Source organism: Cetorhinus maximus, chromosome 14 (genome assembly GCF_964194155.1).
Source record: "Cetorhinus maximus chromosome 14, sCetMax3.hap1.1, whole genome shotgun sequence".
Classification (NCBI taxonomy): Eukaryota; Metazoa; Chordata; class Chondrichthyes; order Lamniformes; family Cetorhinidae; genus Cetorhinus; species Cetorhinus maximus.
In genome coordinates, this window is record NC_135892.1 from 81398958 (window position 1) to 81424064 (window position 25107).

The 25107-nt window shown below is 40.3% G+C and overlaps 1 protein-coding gene and 1 long non-coding RNA gene across 2 annotated transcripts in view; one reads left to right on the forward strand and one right to left on the reverse strand.

The window, feature by feature from the left end:
• cox7a2l (cytochrome c oxidase subunit 7A2 like) lies at positions 1-11099 on the reverse strand. Its single transcript, XM_078557153.1, has 3 exons — positions 10288-11099; positions 4286-4423; positions 1-614 (listed from the first exon to the last, which is right to left on the reverse strand). The coding sequence occupies exons 1-3, from the start codon at positions 10450-10452 to the stop codon at positions 471-473; spliced, it is 447 nt and encodes a 148-aa protein (XP_078413279.1). The 5' UTR covers positions 10453-11099; the 3' UTR covers positions 1-470.
• Positions 10504-25107, forward strand: part of LOC144689770 (uncharacterized) — a 26703-nt gene continuing 12099 nt past the window's right edge. The window contains exons 1-2 of the long non-coding RNA XR_013578704.1: positions 10504-10635; positions 15348-15420. This is a non-coding gene — a long non-coding RNA (uncharacterized LOC144689770). The remainder of the gene's footprint in view (positions 10636-15347; positions 15421-25107) is intronic.

Here is a 25107-nt window from a genome sequence, read left to right on the forward strand (position 1 = left end):
TCACTGTTGGAACTTTATTTTAGCAGCAGAGACATAATTGCAATTGTACAAAGATTTACACAAGATCTCATGATAATGGTGGTGATTGTGAGAATTCCTCATGGGTTCCTCACAGGTCCTGATGGTCTTTGGAGCAAGTGAAAGAACTTTCATATTCCACCATCTGCAGTGCTGTATTCTATTCATCCAGCTCATTTTTAAATACATTTTCTTGAACACTTTACATGATTCAATGTCAATTTCTAATTAATCTGATCATTATTTTTAGGCAGCATCCCGGGCTCTGGAATTCTCACCACCAGTCACAGAATAAAACTGACTGCAGCTTGTTTCAATCTCACGTACAAACATTAGAGAAACTGCTACACCAGAAAACAAAATCAGAGGCAGCAATGAGTTATAACTGTACGAAGGGTTGTATGCCTGTTCTTGAGTTGAGGATTTCAGAGGTGCCAGTCAATGGAGTTCTTTTAGTTCTGTTTTTTGGGCTGGGCTGCCAGAAAAAGTGCTACCAAGCAGTAAATGACTCCTCCAATCGTCAATGCCATTGTAGTCCTGTATAGCAGTCGATCAGGGACACCTCGCTTTAGATGCACAGGTAAACCATCTGGTTTCTGGAAAGCAAAGATGATAAAGACTTGAAATTAACAGATAACCCAACATGTACATAAATAAGCACCATAATCCCACTCGTACAAAAAATGTCTTTTTCCGTCCCTAAGTTGCCATTAATGTTGCCGCTAAGTTACATGGCTGCTCAGCAACCTGAAAGTTCCCACACAGGCCGAGTGCAAGTTAGTCCCTTTAAATTACCACACATGTGCAGCCAAGCAAAAATAAAGATCCCAGACCATTAAAAAAATAATTAGAGGGAACATTGATTACTACTCCCAAAGGATGTGTTCAATGTATTAGTCATGGTCCTACCAGCTTTTATAGTTAGACAAGCATGGGAATATTGTATTCCAGATAAATAATGGGGTTTTGGGGGCAGGGGGTGCAGAGTAGCCACCCAAAATATTAATATACTGATTAGAATTTTCAAATGAGCATTTTAGATGATATGATCAGTAAAATATTTAGAAACAGATGAACTGAATTTCTGGGTTTTGACTGAAGTGTACAATCTGGAGATACAAAGCAATCTCTTATCTCCTATAACCTCAGTAATTAAAGCTATAACTAAAACAATTTGCTGCTGAAGAATGTACAATTGCTTCTCTTTGCTATATGGCAATCCCATTTACTGGAGTAGGTGTACCTATAAAATGGTGCTTTTTGAGCAATGAATGGTCACGTATGCATAATTGTAGTCTCTTAAGCTCAAAATTTGCAACACCAACACATTGCAAGTGTAGTTAATACAGAGAACGACTGCACAAAATACAGGAAGACACTAATAAACTTGCAACATGGACCTGTAATTGGAAAATAAACTTCAATATAGACAAATATAGCATGGTATATTTTGTAGGAAGAATAAGGGTATAGGAATAAGTTACTATCCAAGGAAAACCTCCTATCAAAATGGGGTAGAGGAGCAGAGGGATCTGGGGTCCAGATACCGTTTAAAAATCACAAATGGTTTAGGTAGAGTAGATAAAGAAAAATTGAATCCAATGGCTGCACAATCGATAACCAGAAGACAGAGATTTAAAGTGACTGGCAAAAGGACCAGAGATGACATGAGGTAAAACCTTTTTATGCAACAAGTTGTTAGGATTTGGAATGCATTGGTTGATAGCAAAGTGCATACATATTCAAAGGGCAGTGGATAAATTGCAGGGATATGGAGAAAGAGCAGGGAAGTGGGAGTAATTGGATTGCTCTTTCAAAGAGCCAGAACAGGCTTGATGAGCTGAATGGCCTCCTTCTGTGCTATATGTTCCTAGGAGTCTTAAAAGCACAGGTAGGGCAGATTGATAAGGCGATAAAAAGCAAACAAGGCACTGGGGTTCATTGCTAGAGAAATAGAACTGAAAAGTAGAGGCATTACGTTAAACTTGCTTAAAACCTTAGTGATATCGTACAGAGCACTGTGAGCAGTTCAGGCCTCCACATTGTGGAAAGGATTTAGAAGCATTGAAGAAGGTACAGAAAAGGTTTACTAGAATGATACCAGAACTGAGAGGTTATACCAACTTCTAAAAATTAAATAGGCATGGGGCTCTTTTCTCTCGAAAAGAGAAGGCAAATGTCTTTATGATGATGAAAGCAGATGCTATGAGGGTAGATGTAATTTTATAGGTAGTTTTATATGAGAAAACTAGAACTAAAGGCCATAAATATAAGATTGTCACTAATACATCCAATAGGAAATTCAGGAAAAATTTCTTTATCCAGAGTGGTTAAAATATGGAACTCGCCACTAGAAGTAGTTGAGGTGACTAAAACACATTTACATGGAGGTTAGATAAACACATGAAGGAGAGAGGAATATTGAAATATGTTGATGGGGTTAGATGAAGAATGGTGGGATGAGGCCTATGTGGGGCATAAACACAAGGGTGGAACAATTAAGATGAACGGCCTGCTTCTTTGCTGTGAAGATTCTGCAAGATTGGTGCTGCACATTTCCTGGCTTTTCCCAATTGCCACCCTCTTTTACAATCTCTACATGATATTTCTAACAGTCTCAAAACAAACTTACTCAGCAGTTGATAAGAGTGCTTTGATTAAATCAGTACTGTGTGAAACCAGCTACACTGGGAGCACTGAGCAACAAATACTGAAATAAGCCTGGGCTCATACTGTAAAAAAAAGTGCACTTAACAAGCCAAGAAGCCAGTATTTCACAATGCTGTGGTGTCTACCATCTGAAAAGGCTAGTTATGGGGACATTTCCATTTCTAAAGAAAAATAAACCCAACATCAAGGGGTTTTAGAATCTCAATGTTGCAATATAGGTTACAGCTAAAACCTGAAATATAATTTGGACGAGAACTCCCATGCTACCAAGAGACCTGCTTTAGTTCTGTACACACCCAAATTCAATTTGTTGCCAATTATTTTATCTCCTACAATTCCTTCAATTATCGTCAACTTTCACAATTCCCTCTGTTCACTTGGAGGGCAACTTGAACCTACAAACTTCTGACTCAGAGCGACAAGATGCTCCCACTGAGCCATAACAAATACCTATAGTTTACAACTACAAAGTGGATTGTAGCAAAAGCTCCATAAAGATTTATTTTAAAATTATCAAACAGCTGAACCTAGTGGGATCAGACAGTAGTAACTGTTGACATGTATCCTCGTCACAAAATTGTAGCTTCTTAGTCAGCTCTATATTGTCCGGTTGCTGTGTAGCACTAATTACAAATCTGCAAAGCTCAAAAGGAAGTTCATTATCTATTATACATCAGCCACTTTTGACAGGATGCTGAATTTAAAGAAGAGAACATTTAAAGGGTTATTTCAGAATAATGACCATCTATCTGCAGCTTAAAAGAGTTAGAAAATCATATGCAGAATTTAGCCATGAAATTTCAGCCAATTAAAATGTCACCAAAGCAGACAACAAAAGAGAAACTCAGCTGTGGAGATTTCAGAGAATCCTGTAGAGTTGTTCTGAGAGCAGTCATTATAATTGCTAAGTGATAAAAAAAAACGTTTTTCAGAAAAACAACACTGCAAAATGCCACTAGTACACTGAAAAATGATTAAGAATCTTCAGCTTCCGCAGGCTATTGAAACATGCATCATGTACATTGTTAAGATGGCATCCAGCATGATGTAGCTCAGTGATCTGTAATATGTCTTACTGCTTGGTCTGTATTGAGTAATAAGAACAGTTTATATTAAATGTTGTCCTGCATTTGATCTGAACAAATGAAAAAAGAGGATAAGATAGTTGTGTGGATACAGTGCAGCCCTATTACAGTTAAAGTAAACACACACTGCAGGGGCATCCCAACTGATCTGGCTAAAGTTCAAACTCAAAATGTGAAGTTTAAAGAACTGTATTGTAACTTTAACCACTGCAGTTTCCTTTCAAGTGGAAAATCATTTCATCACATTCGTACAAAGAATTCTTACGAAAGGAGGACACATTTTCGTTCAATTTCTTTCAGAGCAACAAATGGACATTCTCAGTAACTGAACCACCACACAATTACAGCTAGAATTTCACAAACATATAAAATAAAATGAATATGGCTCCTGGGTAAAAGTCAGCCCATATCCAAGATCCTTTATAATTTACAAAACATTTTGAATTCCTTAAAAGGCGCAAGCAGATTGTTCTTATCCATCGTGAAAAATATTTCAAACTTTGGATTCATACCTGAAAAATTTGCTGGAAATCAGGCACCTTATTCCGTCCTAAGAAGTGGACTCCTCCTCCTTCCAATTCAGATACAGATTTTGTTGGAGTGTCAAAAATCATAGTGGGAGGTTCGGTGGAAACCAAAGGCTTCAACCCCTACATGAATGATTAAACACACAACCAATGAACAAAGTGGCCATATGTTAAGTATATTGTGCAATTTAAAGAAAAAGACAATCTGATTCACCAGAGCAGGGTTGTTCAAGATTCTGTCTTCATGGGTCACATTGGCACATACCATGGAACTTTGCGAGGAGGGGAGAGCAAATAAAAGTTTAAATCTATGTACTCATGAATTCATGTATATCCTGTTAGTATCGTCAACTTGAAATTTAAAGTTCTGATTTGGAGTTTATCCACCAACAGAGCCAAGAGGAGTCCTATCCAAACTCCTAAGCGCAACAAATAAGAGGACAAATATCAGCACAAATAGGACCAAGCAGCATGGGGCCTAAAGGCTAGATTGCCCTCAGGCAGTGTCATTCAATCAAAATTACTGGCTAGTCAAACATGGTTATGGTGACATCTTTTTCACAGCATCCATTAATTTTAAATAGAAAACTGCTTACATACACTTAAACAATACAGGTTACAATAGTTCACATGTGTATCTGTACTTAATAAAATCTACCGGTAGCAAAGTGAAGCTCTCACAGTGGTTAATTTTTGGTTGTGACTTTTTACCATCAAATGCACAAAAAGGGCTAAAATACAAAAATACAAATGCGAATGAATATTGAGGTCACATAGCCAATGATAGTCTAATACTCAATTTTATTTACTAATCAGAAATGTGGTCTGACATATATGGATTCCTAATTAGCAACTGTCCTAGGGCCATAGATTGGACATCCTTATCTTAAGGAACTCTATGAAGTAATGTTTAGCCTGAAATAAACCTCTACATATAGAAGATCCAATGGCTCATGAAGTCAATTCTGCTTTTGTTTTTTGTTAACTTTGGCTGCTTGCTCTTTTCAATCCCAACTCCTCCATTTTCCATATTCTGAATGCTCTTACTCCAAAAGTAATTATGTGTCTTTTAAACACTTTTCAACTTTGCATCTAGACTTGCAGCAGTGCATTCCAGGGTCTCAAACTTTGAGACTGAATTTGCCCTGGATTTACTTTTAACCAGCTGAGTTCCTATTTCAAGAACATCAATCCTTGTTCTGGATTCCTCAACTAAAGGGAAGGTTCAATACCTATCTCTGCAGTCAAAGAATAGTCTTCACAGAATCATGCTGGCTCTCAAATCATCTTACATATTTCTAAATTGGGATTCAAAAATGTGGGTAATTTTAGAAGAAAAAATGAGCCATTTATCCCAATGCATAATGAACAGTGGAGCATCCATCTTTAAAAGAAATGCTCCAAACAACATTTTCAAATTTAGCTGGAGAGACTCAATAATGAATTAAAGAATTTTCCTCTTTGTACATTTCATTTTGTTGTGAAACGCCTTTTTTTTTTTTAAGTTTAGTTAAACATTATTTGTGTGTGTATTCTGATCTGTCATGCATCTCCTCTCCTTGCATTTACTACTGTTTCATCGTCAAAGAAGTGAGATTGTAACATTCAACACGTGTAGATGGCAGGATTCCTCATATTAGTCCCTCAAAAGTGCCCAGATGATGCACCAGTTCTTTACAATCACCTCATAGGCTCATAACTGCTGGAAAGGGATTGAACGGTGCATGCAGATGACTGATAAGGTAGATGGATCAAGGAAGGCAGACTTGCATGTTGAGGTCTACTGTAGTCTCAATGGATGATGCATCTTAAACATTGGCCTGGATTTCGCAATAGTAGCAACAATGGAACTGTCAGCATTCGCCGTTAATATTCTTCTGAAGCTGGCAGCAACCTCTGGAGTCCCCACATGCACAGTTGAAGGTGGAAATCCAGAAATTGCAGTTAGTGATGTGGTGCTTCCCCTAAAGCTGCGGTGGTGGAGTCCCCACAGACTGCAATCAATTGGAAATCACTGAACACTATTAGTCCCACTGTAAAAACGCTTGAAAGTTTACATGTGGTTGAATGAGGTCTCCCTGGGTTTTTAAATGATATACTAAGTTCATGATTGCGGAACGGCCTCAAGCCCCGAAAAAACAGCTTCAAGCCCTGAAAAACTAATTTAACATTTGTTGAATGTCAATTTTTTTTCCATTACAATAAAAACACATTTTTGAAATGTTACTTTGAAAAGTTTTCGATATTTCAGCATCTATCTCAATCCCATGTGTATAGCTCAATCATTTATTTTGCTCTCTGTATTTTACTTTTTAATTTGCTGTCTTCAATGTGATTGACTCCTTACCCTGCTTGATTACATCACTGCTTGGACATCCCTTTGACATGGCCCCATATTTAAAATGACATCGAGCAGGAGGAAATCTACGCCACAGAGATCTTTGTGAGCAGCTTTCTTCGATGTCAGCAATGAGTGCCATCAATTCGCTGCTGACTGCAAGATGCAGGCCATAATTGCAGGATTATCAAAGAGACTTTACAGCCTCCTTATTAGATTAAATTCACAAGTGCAGCCCGAGACTTCCATAGGCAACTGTAACTTTAAATGCAATCATCTTTTGTTTAAAAAGCCCATAAATGATTGAGATTACAATTAACCATAAACTCCTGAAGAATAAAAGCTGAATACCAAACGCATCTTTGCCATCTCATTAAGTGCATCTTTTGGCGCCCAGAGTGACAAACAGCAGCACGAAAACCCTGAAATGGCAACAAAATGTGTCTTTTTGCTTGACGTAGTGCTTAGATGTGGAAAGAGGATGCAGGATGGAGTAACCATCAAAAAATACAACAGTTCTACTGTATTTGAATTTCACAGTCCATTTATAACTCAGGCATGTCAATCTCAATGGCAGTGCTTTTACAGTACATCAAGCCTCTTCAACATAAGTAAACAGCAAGGTGACTTCCCCCAACAGTAAATATTCTAATCTGTACTGGCAAACTCCAATCAAACTGTCTCATTTCCAATAAAACCATATTGGACATAATAAAACCATCATGTTAAAAACTTACAAAACATTTTTTTTACATAAACCAGGTTATATAGGGATCAAAAATATCATAGAAATTACAACATAGATCAAAGCCATTTGTCCTCATATCCCTTAATTCCCCAAGGATCCAAAAATCTAATCGATCTATCTCGAATGTACTCAACAATTGAGCATCCATGCATCTCTGGGCTAGGGAATTCTAAAGATTCACAACCCTTTGAGCGAAGAAATTTCTCTTCTTAGTCCTAAATGGTCAACCACTTATTCTAAGTTTGTGACCCCATGTTCTAGATTCATAACCAAAGGAAACATCTCAGCAGTTACTTATCAAATATAGGTTTCAAATTTTTTCTAAATTCTAGGAAATAGAGACCTAGTTCACTCAATCTCCTCTCACAGTATAATCCCTTCATCCCAAGAATCAATCCAGTGAACCTCCATTGCACTCCATCCCTCCAAAGTAAGTATATCCTTCCTTAGGTAAGGAGACAAAAACTATACACAGTACTCTAGTTGTGGTCTCACCAAGACCCTATATGATTGTAGGAAGGCTTATTCATTCTTATATTCCAATCCCTTTGCAATTAAGGTTGACAAACCATTTGCCTTCCTAATTGTTGTACCAGTACATTAACTTTCTGTGATTTGTGCACTCGAAAACCCAGGTCCCTCTGACTACCAACATTCCCCAGTTTCATCTCATTTAAAAAAACATAGAAACATAGAAAATAGGAGTAGGCCATTCGGCTCTTCGAGCCTGCTCCGCCATTCATTAACATGGCTGACCATCCAACTCAATAGCCTGCTCCCACTTTCTCCTCATATCCTTTGATCCCTTTCACCCCAAGAGCTATATCTAGCTCCTTCTTGAAAACATACAATGTTTTGGCCTCAACTACTTTCTGTGGTAGCGAATTCCACAGGCTCACCACTCTCTGGGTGAAGAAATTTCTCATCTCAGTCCTAAATGATCTACCCCGTATCCTCAGACTGTGACCCCTGATTCTGGACTCCCCCACCATCGGGAACAACCTTCATGCATCTACCCTGTCTAGTCCTGTTAGAATTTTATAGGTTTCTATGAGATTCCCCCCTCATTCTTCTGAACTCCAGCGAATATAATCCTAACCGACTCAATCTTTCCTCATATGTCAGTCCCGCCATCCTAGGAATCAGTCTGCACTCGCTGCACTCCCTCTATAGAAAGAACATCCTTCCTCAGATAAGGAGACCAAAACTGCACACAATATTCCAGGTATGGTCTCACCAAGGCCCTGTATAATTGCAGCAAGACATCCCTGCTCCTATATTCGAATCCTCTTGCTATGATAGAGATCTTGCTTTGCTGTTTTTCCCTCCTGAAGTGGATAACTTCACGCTTCTCCACATTATATTCCATGTGTCATGATTTTGCCCACTCACTCAACCTATTCATATCCCTTTGCAGCCTCTTTGCATCCACCTCTCAGGTTACTTCTCCACCTAACTTTGGATCATCAGCAAATGTGGATATGCTACACTCTATTCCTTCCTCTAAGTCACATGATCCTATCCAGCCACCTTCTAAGTGCATGGACATTAGGCAAGGACAAGACCTGGGTGGTCTCACCAACAACTGTCCCCACTGGTAAACAGCCTGTCACTCTTCCTACACATACACACACACAAAACCAACCACAATTAGGAACTTCACACCCTCAGGACATCCCAAAGCATTTCGCAATCTATTAAGTGCTTTTGAAGTGTAGTCACTGTTGTAAAGTTAGGAAATATGACAGCCAGGTTGTATGCAAAATCCCCAAAACAACAATGAAACAGATCGATCAGTTTGAGATTTTTTTTATTCCTTCAGAGAATGTGGGCTTCGCAGGCTAGGCCAGCATTTATTACCCAACGCTAGTTGCCCTTAAGAAGGTGGTGGTGAGCTGCCTTCTTGAACCACTGCAGTCCATGTTGTGTGGGTATACCCACAGTGCTGTTAGGAAAGGAATTCCAGGATTTTGACCCAGCGACAGTGAAGGAACGGCGATATGTTTCCAAGTCAGCGTGATGAATGACTTGGAGGGGAGCTTCTAGGTGGTGGTGTTCCCATCTCTCTGCTGCCCTTGTCCCTCTAGATGATAGTGATCGTAATGTTGATTGCAGGATAAATTTTAGTCAAGGCCAGAAGAATTCATTCACACTTCTGTGCACGATTTGTCACCTGAGAGGGCAGACAGCACCTTGGTTTAACCAAACGATGGCAACCTGACAGTGCAGGGCTGGAGGGTCAGCCTTGATTTTTATGCTCAAGTCTCTGCAGCTGGACTTGAAGCCTCAACCTTCTGAACCCGAGGTGAAAAGTGCTACCAACCAAGTTATAGATGACAGCAAGAATGGCAAGCCAAGCCAGGGTGCCCCAACTGGCTGGTCTTGCAGGGAAAAGAGCTGTCAGCAACTGAGTATTAGTGTGGCACATTCCAAGGTCGAGGACTACTTGCTGAGGAAAGCACTAAAGCTTGAGGTGGCAGACACCACAAAGGTTCAATAAGGAAAGGCCACAGTCTAAGGCTATCTGACCTTAATATAACAAGGGCCTTGAAGCCATGTTTGACATGAAATTAAGATTGTAAATGCAAGTGTAGTCAGGCACCTCAGAGTGCCACGTACTGTATTGAAAGAAACTGATGTGTTCGCATTTTATGTAAAGTCAACATTGAACTGTTATGTAATGTACTTTTATAAATTTTATGAATAAAGCATCTGGGGGGTGGGGGGGACGGGACGCCAGGCCAGGCCAAGGTGTCCTTGGTTATGACGCCCTCGTTTCCCGGTCACTCTGTCCCCAGTGAAGAGGCAGAGACTCCCCACAAGCAAGGTCAAGCCGGACGCCCCCACCGCGGCTTTTACAGGGCCGTCTTTCGTTACGCCCTTCGGCTCCCCTTCTCCTACCTGCGGGCAGTAGGCAGCAGGCCCGGCCCCGCCGCTCAGTCTCTGCGTGAATCCGTTAAATTTGTAGAACATGATTCTCCCCTCGTCCCTCTCCGGGCAACTGCTGCGACAGAAAAGACAGCCGCGGGGGTCCATCCAAGTCCTGTCGCCGCTTGCAGACGTCATCTCAGGTGTCTCTGCGCCGCCTGTATGTTTCTACTTTAATAAAGAAAATCTCTCTGGTCGAAATAGGAGTACTTCAGCAATTTAATTTCTAAACATTGAATATGACTTAAGGTATTTTTAGTGCCTTTATCCACTGGGGCATTGTGTTGAATCCAAAAAAATTGAAGGGGAGTTGACTGCAAGGTAAGTGGTTAATTGACAGGAGCAGGGGAGGTTGGAGCTGTTTGTGCGATAAGGGTGGGATATACACCACCTCACACTTATTTTTCAGTGTGAGTCTATAGGTTTACAGCCTGTGGTTTTTTCTTTGCCCATGAAAGCTCGCTATTCAAAAGAACTCAATCTCTTCCAAAAAATGTTTGCCAAAGAATCATAGAATGGGTTACAGCACATGTAGAAGGAGGCCATTTGGCCGGTCGTGTCTGTGCTGGCTCTCCATATGAGCAATCCACCTCATTCCACTGCCCTGCCTCTTCCCCACAGGTCTGCATTTTTTTTTTTCCTTTTCAGATATTGATCCAATTCTCTTTTGCGTGCGTCTATTGAACCTGCCTCCACCACACTCTCAAGCAGTGCATTCCAGATCCTAACTGTTCACTGTGTGATAAGGTTTTTCCTCATGTCACCATTGCTTCTTGTGCCAATTATCTTAAATCTGTGCCGGCTGGTCATTGATCCTTCCATCAATGGGAATAGTTTCTCTCTATCTGTCCAGATGACTCATGATTTTGTATACGCCTATCAAACCTCCTCCTCCCCAAGGAAAACAGAACCAACTATCCAATCTATCTACATAACTGAAGTTCCACATCCCTTGAACAATTATGGAGAATTGTTTCTGCAACCTTTTAAATGCTTTCACATATTTCCAAAAGTGTGGTGCCCAGAGCTGGACACAATGCTCATATTGAGGCCAAGTCAGTGTTTTATACAGGTTTAATATAACTCCCTTGCTTTTGTACTTTATGCCTCTATTGATAAAGTCCAGGATGCCGTATGCTTTATCAATTGCTCTCTGAACTGTCCTGCTACCTTCAGTGATTTATGCACCTACACATCTGGGTCCCTCTGCTCCTGCAACCCCTTTAGAATTGTACCCTTTATTTTTTTATTGTCTCCCTGCATTTTTCCTACCAAAATTAATCACTTCACACTCCTCTGGGTTAAATTTTATCTTTGACTTGTCCCCATTCCACCAGCTTGACTATGTCCTTTTGAAGTTCTACACCATCCTCTTCATGGTTCACAATACTTTCAAGTTTAGTATCATCTTACAAATTTTGAAATTGTGCCCTGTACACCAAGGTCTAGGTCATTAGTATATATCAGGAAGAGGAGGGCTCCTAACGCTGCTCCCTGGTGAGCTATACACCTTCTTCCAGTCTGAAAAACAACTGTTCACCAATAGTCTTTGTTTCCTGTCACTCAGCCAATTTCATATCCATGTTACAACTGTCCCTTTTATTCCATGAGCTCTAACTTTGTTCACAAGTGTGTTATGTGGCACTTTACCAAATGCATTTTGGAAGTCCATGAACACCACATCAACAGCACTACCCTCATCAGCCCTCCCTGTTACCTCATCAAAAAACTCCAGCAAGTTAATTAAACGCAATTTGCTCTTAACAAATACATGCTGACTTTCCTTAATTAACCTGCATTCGCCCAAATTCTGTATGAATTATCACTTCTAAAAGCTTCACCACCACAGATGTTAAACTGACTGGCCTGGAGTTGCTGGGCTTATCTTTACAACCTTTTTCGAACAAGGTCTCTGGCACCAGCCTTGACTCTAAGGAAGATTGGAAGATTATGGCCAGTGCCTCAGCAATTTCCATTCTCAGTTCCTTCAGTATCCTTGGATGTTCTCCTTAACCAATACTGCCACCACTCTTCCTTTCCTCTTTCCTGAACACTTTGTTTCCAGGAATATTTAATACCCAGTCCTGCCTTTCTTTTAAACAGGCGTCAGCTATCACCACAACATCATATTTACACGTGGCTATTACCTCTGCAACTCACCAATCTTATTAACCACGCTCTGTGCATTCACATACATGGACTGTAACCCTAATTTAAACTATTATTTTCCCTCTTATGCTGAACCCACCTAATACCTTACTAAAGCATTTTTATTGAAAAGTACATTTTCACGAGCAGATGGCAATACAATAGTTATTTCAGTTGAATTTATATACTTGCACTTTTCACAACTATGCCTTTGGGCTAATTATAAATAACCATATTTTCCAACACAATTTAATGAAAACTGGTGATTTCTATATGAATGAGTAATGTACTTGCCTAGAGCTTCTGAAGGGTACTTTTGAATTAAGGGGAGACAGTGGTGTTGTGGTAATGTCATGGGACTAATAATCCAGAGGACCAGGCTAATGCTCTGGGGACATGGGTTCAAACCCCACCATGATAGCTGGTGGAATTTAAATTCAATTAACAAACCTGGAATTGAAAGCTAGTCTCAGTCATGGTGACCATGAAACTATCATTGTTTGCTGTAAAAATCTATCAATGTCCCTTTAGGGAAGGAAATTTGCTGTTTTTTTCGGTCTAGTCTGGCCTACATGTGACTCCAGAACAATGTGGTTGACTGCCCTCTGAAATGGCCTAGCAAGCCACTCAGTTCAAGGGCAAATAGGGATGGACAACAAATGCTGGCCTTCTCAGTGATGCCACACCCCCTGAAGGAATAAATTTATCAAAATCATGTGCTTCTTACATACATGCAATGTATTCTAAGCCAAGACCCCAGCACGTAATCTAGGCTGACATTTAAGAGCAGTGTTCCATTGTTGGATATATAATCTTTTGGATGAGCGTTAAACCAACTGTCCACATAAATTTAGAAGATCTCAAGGCACTATTTGAAAAAGAGTAGGAGTTCTCTGAGTGTCCTGGATGACATTAATCCTTCAGTCAACACCAGGAAAGCAGGCTTGTGATAGATATGTTCTCGGGTTCAGTGGTGTCAGGCACTCCCATATGTGGTCGGACCAAGTTTTGTGTAACTTGACTGTTTAGACTGGTCAAGATTGGAACACCTAGGAGCATGAGCACCACCAGCCCTGCCCAAATCTGCCTTAATGTGGTATGTGGAATTCTGTAACTGGTATAGAACCATATTTAAGGAGTGTAACACCTGTTTCGGGCAGGCACCCTAGATGACTAAAATTCAACTGAGTCAATATAATTAAAAATAGCAATGCAGGTTAGCAAGGCCATTTAAAAAAAAAAGCACTAGTGTTCATTTAAAGAGGAATAGACTTTAAAAGGATGAGAGGATTTTAAACTTGCATGGAACTTTGTTAGACTGCATTAAGGACTGTCCGATCTCCAGATTACAAAAAGATATCAGGGCACTGGAAAAAGAGCAAAAAATATTAACGAGGACGATACCACAACTGACTAGTTTTAACCATCAGGAAAAACTGAGCAGGCTGGGGCTGTTTTTTTCCCTAGAAATGAGAAGGCTGAGGTGTGACCTAATAAATATCCTTAAAATTAAGAAGGGGTTTCATAGGGTATTCACTTAGCTTCATACTGCTTCACAAGTGAAAACAGGGGTCATAAATGCAAAATAATCACTACTAAATCGAATAAAGAGTCCAAGAGAAATTACCATATCCAGAGAGTAGTTAAAATGTGGGAGCCACTCCCATACGAAGTAGTTGAGTCAAATTACTTGGATAAATTTAAGAGGAAGCCAGATGAGCACATGAGAAGAAAACAGAAGAATATGCTGAGAGGATTAGATGAAAAAGGTGGAAGGAGACTTGTGTGGAGAGCATGGGCACCACCATAGACCAGTTAGGCCTGCTTCTGAGCTGTAAATCCAAATAATGACTCACAGGCCGGGATTTTCCGGCCCTGTTGTGGGCGGGACCTGCCACAGGTGAGGCGGCGCCCCAGCCAGAAGTCCATGGACTTGCGGCAAGACCGGAAGATCGCGGCAGTGGGCGGGTGCGGAAAATCCCGCCCACACTGTCCAAAATCTTTGTGTTGTCGTGTAACCTGATTATGTAATAATGCCTGAGTGTCTTCTGCATGTGCACTTCGTCAAGCTCTCCAAAGGCAGACTGAGCCAACTCTTGGTGATGTGAGGCTTGATATGAATCATTCAAGCAGCTTTATTTCAAAGCACAATGATAAAGAGCAACAGTTCTGATCAGATGCACTTATTTCAGTTAGTACACTGCCTTCTTTGCATATGATACAAAATAAAGAACACAACACGCTTCTCCACATCATCGGGTTCTATTTCTTGACTTTAAACACTTCCCAACAATCCTCCAGCATTTCTAACCTCATTAGCTCAGCAAAGGTCCTCACAGTCTCTATTTATAAAAACACAACTCCCCCCAAGCCTGATTCCAATGTCAGCTTTTAGTCAAAAGGACTACCCCGTACCCCAACAACTCAAAAGTAGAATCTACCAACCTAACTTGGCAAAGCCCCCTATTCTGTTTTCATAGCTGTTGTAAGTGAGAATAATTGCTAGAATGTTAAACTATCTTCCACTGTCTACAGCATGCTGTCTTAAACAGGACATCTGCATCTTAATCTAGGGTCTCTCTGCCTTGCTGTCCTCTGGATTTAGCCGCTTGTGCAATACATTTAGTTCAATAGTAGCATTTTGAACATAACTTACACCAAAGAAGCCCCACCCCAACCATGATAGTCAACTGGTCATTCATTTCATTGGTGTTTTTGGGACTTTGGGGTGTGGAAAATTGGCTGTCATATTTGCCGACACAACAGTGTCTAGATTTCAAGAGTGATTTATTGGTTGTGAAGTGCTGGTGATGTCTTAAGGATTTGAAAGGTACCAAAAATGTGCAAGTCTTTCTTTAGATTTTTAAAAATTTATTCATTCACAGAATGTGGATAGCACTGGCAAGGTTGTGAAGGTGGTGGTGAGCCGTCTTCTTGAACTGCTGCAGTATGATGAAGGTACTCCCACAGTGTTGTTAGGTAGTGAGTTCCAGGATTTTGACTCGGGGACAATGAAGGAACGGTGATAAATTTCCATGTCATAACTTGGATGCACTGTTGCACCTGCTGCCCTTGTCCTTTAAGATGGTAGAGGTTACAGACTTGAAAATGCTGTGAAGATGCCTTGGCACGTTGCTGCAGTGTATCTTTAGATGGTACACACTGCAGCCACACTGCATGATGGTGGAGGGAGTGAATGTTTAATGTGGTGGATGGTGTGCTGATCAAGCAGACTACTTTGTCCTGGATAGTGCCTAACTTCTTGAGTGTTCTTGGAGCTGCACTCATCCAGGGAAAGGGAGAGTATTCCATCACATTCCTGACTTGTGCCTTGTAGATGGAGGAAAGACTTTGGGGAGTCAGAAGGTGAGCCATTTGCCACCGAATACCAAGCCGCAATATTTATATCAAAAACAGAATTACCTGGAAAAACTCAGCAGGTCTGGCAGCATCGGTGGAGAAGAAAAGAGTCGACGTTTCGAGTCCACACGACCCTTCAACAGAACTGTTCTGTTGAAGGGTCATGTGGACTCGAAACGTCGACTCTTTTCTTCTCCACCGATGCTGCCAGACCTGCTGAGTTTTTTTAGGTAATTCTGTTTTTGTTTTGGATTTCCAGCATCCACAGTAGTTTTTTGTTTTTATCGCAATATTTATATGGTTGGCCCAGTTAAGTTTGGATTCATTGCTGACCGTTTCCCCCTCCACCCCACTTACCAGGATGTTGATTGTGGTGAATTTGATTATGCTAATGTTATTAAACCTCAGGGTGAGGTGGTTAAACTCTCCCTTGTTGGAAATGAGCATTGTGTGACACTTGTGTGGCATGAATGTTACTTGCCACTTTCCAGCCCAAGCCTGAATGTTGTCCACATTTTGCTACATGCAGGCACAGGCTGCTTCACTATCTGAGGAGCTGAGGATGGAACTGAACACTGTAATCTTCACTGAACATCTCCACTTCTGACCTTATGATGGAGGGAAGGTCATTGATGAAACAACTGAAAATGGTTAGGCCTAGGACACTACCCTGAGGAACTCCTTCCCTGATGTACTGAGGCTGAGGTGCTTGGTCTTTAACAACCACAACCATCTTCCTTGCGGCTAAGTATGACTCCAAGCAGTGGAGAGCTTTCCCCCCAGATTCCCATTGACTTCAACATTCCTAGGATCCTTGAGGCCACACTCAGTCAAATGGTGCCTTGATGTCAATGGCAGTCATTCTTACTGCACCTGTGGAATTCAGCTTTTTTGTCCATGTTGCAGCCAAGGCTGTAATGAAGTCAGGAGCTGAGTGGTCCTGGCAAAAGCCAAGTGGAGCATCGGTGAGCAGGCTATTGCTGTGTAAATGACATTTGATAGCACTGTTGACGACATCTTCCATTTCTTTGCTGATGATTGGGAGTTATCTGATGGAGAGGTAAATGGCCAGATTGGATTTGTCCTGGTTTTTGTTTTCATACCTGGGCAATTTTCCACATTGTTGTGTAGTCGCCGATATTGTAACTGTACTGCAACAGTTCGGTTAGAGGAGAGGCTATGTTCTGCTCTGCAAGACATCGGCACCACTGCCAACGTGCTGTTGGGGCCCATAGCTTTTGCTGTCTCCAGTGTGCTCAGTTGTTTCTTGGCATCACATAAGGTGAATCGAATTGGCTGAAGATGGCATCTGTGATGGTTGGGCCCTCAGGAGGCAGTTGAGATGAATCATCCACTCGGCAATTCTGACTGAAGACAATTGCAAATGCTTCAGCTTTGTCTTCTGTGGTCATGCCGGGCTCTGCCGTTGTTGAGGATGTGGATGTTCGTGAGCCTCCTCCTCGAGTTCATTATTTAATTGTCTGCCACTGTTCATATCTTAATGTGGCAGGACTGCAGAGCTTTAAGGTGCAATTATAAAGCTGCACTATTATCATACTGATTTGCACAGATGTATACGAATGTTTTGATACAAAATATGTCACTTCTCCCTGTACTTGGCAAACTGAAAATAGCAGATTCAGAATTACATCTGTTCTTATTTTATTTGATAATATGGATATTATCCTCTATCAACTAGATAGCACGATAAATGTGAATCAGGAAGTTTATTCATCCCATCTTAGCTGATCCACCTAGAAAAACTAAGATTCTGTTTCATAGAATTCAACAGTCCCTTAAACAAAGCCAAGATTTTAGCCTCCACTACCATACCAAGAGATCCCTTGCATGTTTTTATTCACTGTGTTTGAAGGAGAACTTACTGATCCAAAATTTGCTATTCTCTTATTTGAAAATGGGCTCCCTTGTCCCACTGATTGCATATTTTTGAAGTTGAATGGAAATCAATTTCCTTGTATTAATCTTTGGCCTGTATTATAATCTGCATTAATTAATTAAATAACTGCAGAAACATATGGAGAATACGCTTTGGAATGAGCCAGTTTCATAAAAAATATAACCGCCCTCCCTCCCCTGTGGCTGAGGGGCACGGTATTCTCTGAAGAAAACACTATTTAAATAGAGGCAGCTTGTAATTCTTGAACTGCTGAAGCATGTACAGATCAAAGAGAAAGAGGTGAGGCGTACTGCCAAAAACAAATGGCCCTGGGGTTTAAAGTTGGCGCATTGAAGGTAACTTTGAGAGACATTGATTAGTAGTTTTCTTTTCTGCTTGCTGCTTGGCAGTAGATACATTGCCTACTTGTTCAGTTGTGATTTGTTGCAGTTTATGAATATGAAATTGGAGCCCATCTGGAGGTGAGGTGCCTGAAGTGTCATATAGGAAGTGTGAAAGTGATGGATAGAAAAAGTGTACTACCATACCAATTTATTTTAATACCTAGCAGATCTGCTGTCGTATTGCAGTCAGGATAGGCTACTGCCTAGGGTTCTGAGATGTTGAAGCTGGGGGAGGGGCGCACATCTCCATTGAAAGAATTTGGAAAGAGGTGTCTTTAGAATTCTGCCAGTGGAGAAATGTTCTTTGATTTGTTCTGGGAAAACAGATAATTAGTGTTCCCTTGCCCACTGCAGCCGAATAGTATAGCTACATATTTAAACTTTAATTAAATAATCAAGTTTTTGAATTCTCAGTACAAATGAAATAACACTTGGCGTTCTCATCACCCTCTTTAACTCTGTCTGTGTTTGTGAGACACCCTCTTTAAATAAAAAGTACACCCTCAAGAATACTTCTTTCTCAAAAAGGCTGTCAAAAGTATCATTGGTAAAAACAAAGAACCATAAAAAATCTGTTACACCACTGGTTGCTGGGTCAAAATCCTGGAACTCCCTCCCTAACAGCACTGTGGCTGTACCTACACCAGAGGGAATGCAGCGGTTCAAGAAGGCAACTCACTACCGCCTTCTCAAGGGCACTTAGGGATGGGCAATAAATGCTGGCCTAGCCAGCGACACCCACATCCCATAAATAAATAATTTTTAAAAAATCACACTTCCATATTGAAACTCTTACTTTGAACCCTGAATATTTGAGTTAATTGCAAAGAAAAAAATTGGATGAACAAATTATGAAAAATATTTTGGTCTATTTGATTGCTTCACGTTTTGGTTTTCCTTCGGTATGATAGGCTTTCATCACTTCTGATAATTACAGAGTTTTGGTATGTTGCTTCTGAAAGAATTTTGATTTGTCTGAATGACTTTGATTCATTTTATTTTATTAGTAGATTTTTCTGAGTACAGTACTCTTGGTTACAGAGTACTGATCAATTCTCATTTTAGTGTAACATCAAAGTGCACTGCCAAAGTATGATATTTGAAATGTGAGATCAAACTGGAAACTGTAAGTGTGATTTGAAACCCATATGGCATAACTGTGAATATCCCTGAGAGATGCTACTAGTGGTGTGACAGACATCTGCAGGGAGAGCCAACTGCAGTACCATTTCTATGGTTGACTGCGCAGTATCTATACATTCACCAGAGCCACAGACAATTTGTCAGTAGACTTCTCCACAGTCTCAAACATTTTGTGTTAGCTCCCACACAAGGGGTCCAATGCATTCAGCAATTGCTGGTGGACAGAAAGCATTTTTCTTTAAAAGGTTTGATGCTAAAGTCTGCATCCCTGTCCTCCTCTTCAGCAGAGCTGGGTTCTGAGCTGAATCTCCAGTGAGGCATTTCCTAGGATGTCCATTCCACCCGCTCCTGCTCACTTTTGGCCAATGTCAGATTGATATGCTTTCTGAGATTAAAAAAATAAAGTTAATGGTGGTCGCTTAAGAGCTTAGTTGAAAGTCCATTTAAATTTATTCTGCAGTCCATACCAAATCATTTTCAAAAACACTAAAATTGAACTACTACAATATCTTGCACAAAGACACAAGTTCTCTTTTCAACTGAGAAAAATAGATAGATGCCTGGAATTCAAACTTAAACAAAAGCTGCAAAAATTGATATTGCATTTGAAGTCTCAATTGTTTTCCCTGTCACATATATGCTGATGGCCCTTGTGTTTTAAAAAATAATCAATATAAATTTAACTTGAATAAATGTTGAAATTTGTCTAGTAATTGGAAATGAAAATTGGGCAGATCCACAATATCAGTTTTATGTTGAGATTATCTTATTGACTTTCCCGCACACAGCCTGTTTCTTAAGTCTATGTGTGCGCGCACACATATTTTCTCATGAACAATTCTTCTATCTCCTACACACATACCTGCCCTTACTCTCACATGCACTTTCTCACTGACACACATAGAACATCTTTCCCACATATACAGAAAGAAAACACCCTTTGCATAAGAACCTAAGAAATCAGAACAGGAATAGGCCATTTTGCCCCTTGAGCCTGCTCCATCATTTAGTATGTTCATGGCTGAACTTCTATGTTAGCTCCACTCTCCCGCCCTATCCTCATATCCCTTGAGGCCATGCTGGCTTTCCCTAATCCTCACTTTCCAAGCGATCAGGTAATTTTTTCCTGAATTATTGTCTCTAAAAGTTTTTTAACCTTGGTAGCAGCAAAGCTTTTGGAGATGATAATCCAGGACAAAATTGACAGTCACTTGGACAAGTGTAGATTAATTAGGGAAAGACAGCTCAAATTTCTTAAAGGCAAATCATGTTTTGATGAGGTAACAGAGAGGGTTGATGAAGGTAATGTAGTTGGTGCGGAGTACGTGGACTTCCAAAAGGCATTTGATAAAGTGCCACATAATAGACTTACCAGCAAAATTAAAACCCATGGAATAAGGGAGAAAATGACAATGTGGATATGAAGTTAGCTGAGAGACAGGAAACAGAATAGTGTTGAATGACTGTTTTGTGGACTTGAGGAAGGTATACAGTGGGGTTCCCCAAGGGTCGGCAGTAGGGCCACTGTTTTTCTCGATTTCTATTAATGACATATACTTGGGTGTGCAGGGCACAATTTCAAAATTTGTGGATAACACAAAATTTTGAAGTATTGTGAAGTGTGAAGATGATAATGACCAACTTCACAGGACATAAAATAGGTTAATGGAATGAGTGTACATTTAATGCAGAGAAGTTTGAAGTGATATATTTGGTAGGAAGAACAAGAAGAGGCAATATAAAATAAAAGGGACAATTCTAAAGAGGGTGCAGGAACACAGAGACTTGGGACACAAATCATTGAAAGTGGCTGGGCAGGTTGAGAAGGTGGTTAAAAAAAGCATACAGGACTCTGGATTTATAAATTGACATAAGGGTACAAAAGCAAGGAAATTATGATGAACTTTTATAAAACTCTGTCTCGGCCTCAACTGGAATATTGTGTCCAGTTCTGGGCACTGCACTTTAGAAAGGATATGACGCCTTTAGAAAGGATGCAGAAAAGATTTGCGAGAATGACTCCAGGGCTGAGGGACTTCGGTTACATGGTAGATTGGAGCAGCATTAGGGGGGCATGTAATAAGGGTAATACAGTAATCATGGGGCACTTCAATCTACATATAGATTGGGCAAATCTAATTACCATTATGGCTGTGGAGGATGAATTCCTGGAATGTATAATAACATTTAAGTAATAAAAAGAGCAAAGGTAAATTATGAAAGAAAACGAGCATAAAATGTAAAAACTGATAGCAAAAGCTTCTACAAGTAGATAAAAGAAAGGAGAATAGCTAAAGTGAATGTTGGTCCCTTGGAGGATGAGACTGGGGAGTTAATTGTGGGGAACACAGAAATGGCAGAGACTCTTAATCAATATTTTGCCTCAGTTTTCACGGTGGAAGACACTGGTACCACCCTAGTAGTAACAGGTAGTGCAGAGGGTATAGAGAAGGAGGAACTTAGAACAATCACCATCACTATAGAAAAAGTACTGAGCAAACTATTGAGATTAAAGGGTGACAAGTCCCCAGGACCTGGTGGCCTACACCCCAGGGTCTTAAAGGAAGTGGCAGCAAAGATAGTGGATGCATTGGCTATAATGTTCCAAAATTCCCTGGATTCTGGAAAGGTTCCAGTGGATTGGAAAAATGCTTATTCAGAAAGGTGGGGAAGCAGAAAGTAGGAACCTATAGACCAGTTAGTTTAATGTCTGTCATTGGAAAATTGTTGGAATCCATTATTAAGGAAGTAGTAATGGGGCATTTGGAAAGTCAAAATGCAATCCATCAGAGTCAGCATGATTTTATGAAGAGTGAATCGTGTTTGACTAATTTGCTAGAGTTCTTTGAAGATGTGACAAGCAAATTGGATAATGGGGATCCTGTAGATGTAGTATATCTGGACTTCCAGAAGGCTTTTGATAAGGTGCCGCACAAAAGATTAATACACAAGATAAGATCACACGGAGTTAGGGGTAATATATTAGCTTGGATAGAGGATTGGCTAACCAACAGAAAGCAGAGAGTCAGGATAAATGGGTCTTCTTCTGGATGGCAAGCTGTAACTAGTGGGGTGCCACAGGGTTCAGTCCTTGGGCCCCAACTATTTACAATCTATATTAATGACTTGGATTCAGGGATTGAAGGTACTATAGCTAAATTTGCAGATGACACCAAAATAGGTGGGAAAGTAAGTTGCAATGAAGAAATAAGAAATTTACAAATGGATATGGACAGGTTAGGTGAATGGGCCAAAATTTGGCAGATGGAGTTTAACGTGGATAAGTGTGAGGTCATCCATTTTGGTCGGAAGAATAAAAAGGCGACTTATTATTTAAATGGAGAGAAACTTCAGAATGCTTCAATGCAGAGGGATCTGGGTGTCCTCATGTATGAATCGCTGAAAGCTAGTATGCAGGTAAAGCAGGTAATAAGGAAGGCAAATGGAATTTTGGCATTTATTGCTAAAGGAATAGAGTATAAAAATAGGGAAGTGTTATTGCAATTGTTCAAGGCATTGGTGAGACCGTACCTGGAGTACTGTGCACAGTTTTGGTCCCCTAACTTGAGGAAGGATGTAGTTTCATTGGAGGTGGTTCAGAGGAGGTTCACTAGATTGATTCCAGAGATGCGGGGCTTGTCTTATGAGGAGAGATTGAGCAGTTTAGGCCTATACTTGCTAGAGTTTAGAAGGATGAGAGGAGATCTAATTGAGGTATATAAGATGCTAAAGGGGATAGACAAAATAGGCGTGGAGCAGATGTTTCCCCTTGTGGGGCATTCTGGAACAAGAGGCCATAGTTTTAGGCTGAGGGGTGGTAGATTTAAATCAGAGATGAGGAGGAATTACTTTTCTCAAAGGGTCGTGAATCTGTGGAATTCACTACCTCAGAGTGCAGTGGATGCTGGGACACTGAATAAATTTAAGGAGGAGATAGACAGATTTTTAATTGATAACGGGTTGAAAGATTATGGGGTGAGGGTGGGAAATTGGAGCTGAGGCTGAAATGAGATCAGCCATGATTGTATTGAATGGTAGGGCAGGCTCAAGGAGCTGAATTGCCTACTCCTGCTCCTCGTTCTTATGTTCTTATATTAGACGATTTCCTAGAACAGCATGTTGAGGAACCAACCAAAGAACGGGCTATTTTGAATCTAGTACTGTGTAATGAGAAAGGGCTAATTAGTAATCTCATTGTAAAGGAACCTTTAGGGAAGAGTAACCATAATATGATAGAAGTTTACATAAAGTTTGAAAGTGATGTAGTTCAACCTGAAACTATGGTCTTAAATCTAAACAAAGGAACCTACAAAGGTATGAGAGGCAAGTTGGCTGTGATAGATTGGGAATCTACATTAAAAGTTGTGATGATAAACAAGCAACGGCTAGTATTTGAAGAATTTAACACAAATTTACATTCCTTTAAGGCACAAAATCCCAGCTGGAAAAGTAATCCAACCATGACTAACAAGAGACGTTAAGGATTGCATTAAATCAAAGGAAGAGGCTTATAAAGTTGCCAAAAAAATAGCAAGTCTGAGGATTGGGAACAATTTAAAATTAAGCAAAGGAGGACCAAGAAACTTATGAAAAAAAGAGAAAATAGAATATGAAAGTAAACTAGTCAGAAAAATAAAAAGGGACTATAAAAGCTTCTACATCATGTAAAATGATTAGTAAAGGCAAATTTGGGCCCATTACAGGCAGTGACAGGAGAATTTATAATGGGGAAATAAGGAAATGCTTTGTGTCTGTCTTCATGGAGGAAGACACAAAAAACGTGCCTGAAATACTAGAGAACCAAGGGATTAGCAAGATTGAGTACTTGAAAGAAATTGGTATGAGTAAAAGAGTAGTACTGCAGAAATTAATGGGAATGAAAGTTGATAAATCCCTTGAATCTGATGATCTACATCCCAGAGTATTGAAAAAGGTGGCTGTAGAGATAGTGGATGTATTGGTGGTCATTTTCCAAAATTCTATAAATTCTGGAACAGTTCCTGCAGATTGGAAGGGAGCAAATGTAACTCCATTATTTAAGAAAGCAGGGGGAGAGAAATTGAGGAACTACAGACCTGTTAGCCTGACATCTGTAGCAGGGAAAATGCTAGAATCTGTTCTAAAGGATGTGATAACTGCACACTTAGAAAATAATGATAGGATTGGCAGAGTCAACATGGATTTATGACAAACCTATTGGAGCTTTTTGAGGATGTAACTAGCAGAATAGATAATGGAGAACCAGTGGACGTGGTGTATTTGGATTTTCAGAAGGCTTTCAATAAGGTCCCAGACAGATTCCTGGGATGGTGGGATTGTCCTATGAGGAAACTGGGCCTGTATCCTCTATAGAGTTTGGAAGAATGAGAGGTGATCTCATGGAATTATACAAAATTTTTGCAGGGCTTGATAGGTTAGATGCAGGAAGGATGTTTCCCCTGGCTGGGGGCCTAGAACCAGGGGACATAGTCTCAGAATAAGAGGTTGGCCATTTAGGATTGAGATGAGTAGAAATTTCTTCACTCAGAAGGTGATGAATCTTTGGAATTCTCTACCCCAGAGGGTTGTGGAGGCTCAGTCATTGAGTATGTTCATGACAAAGACTGATAGATTTCTAAATATTAAACATATCAAATGACATGGGGATAGTGCGGGGAAAATGCCGTTGAGGTAGAAGATAAACCAGGATCTCGTTGAATGGTAGATCAGGCTCGAGGGGCCAAGTAACCCACTCCTGCTCCTATGTTCCTTCCTATATTCTTCCTGATTTATGGATATATAATTTCAGCCAGCCAGCTCAAAACGGAAAGGATTTTCCTTATGATTTTACTTAAATTTGCT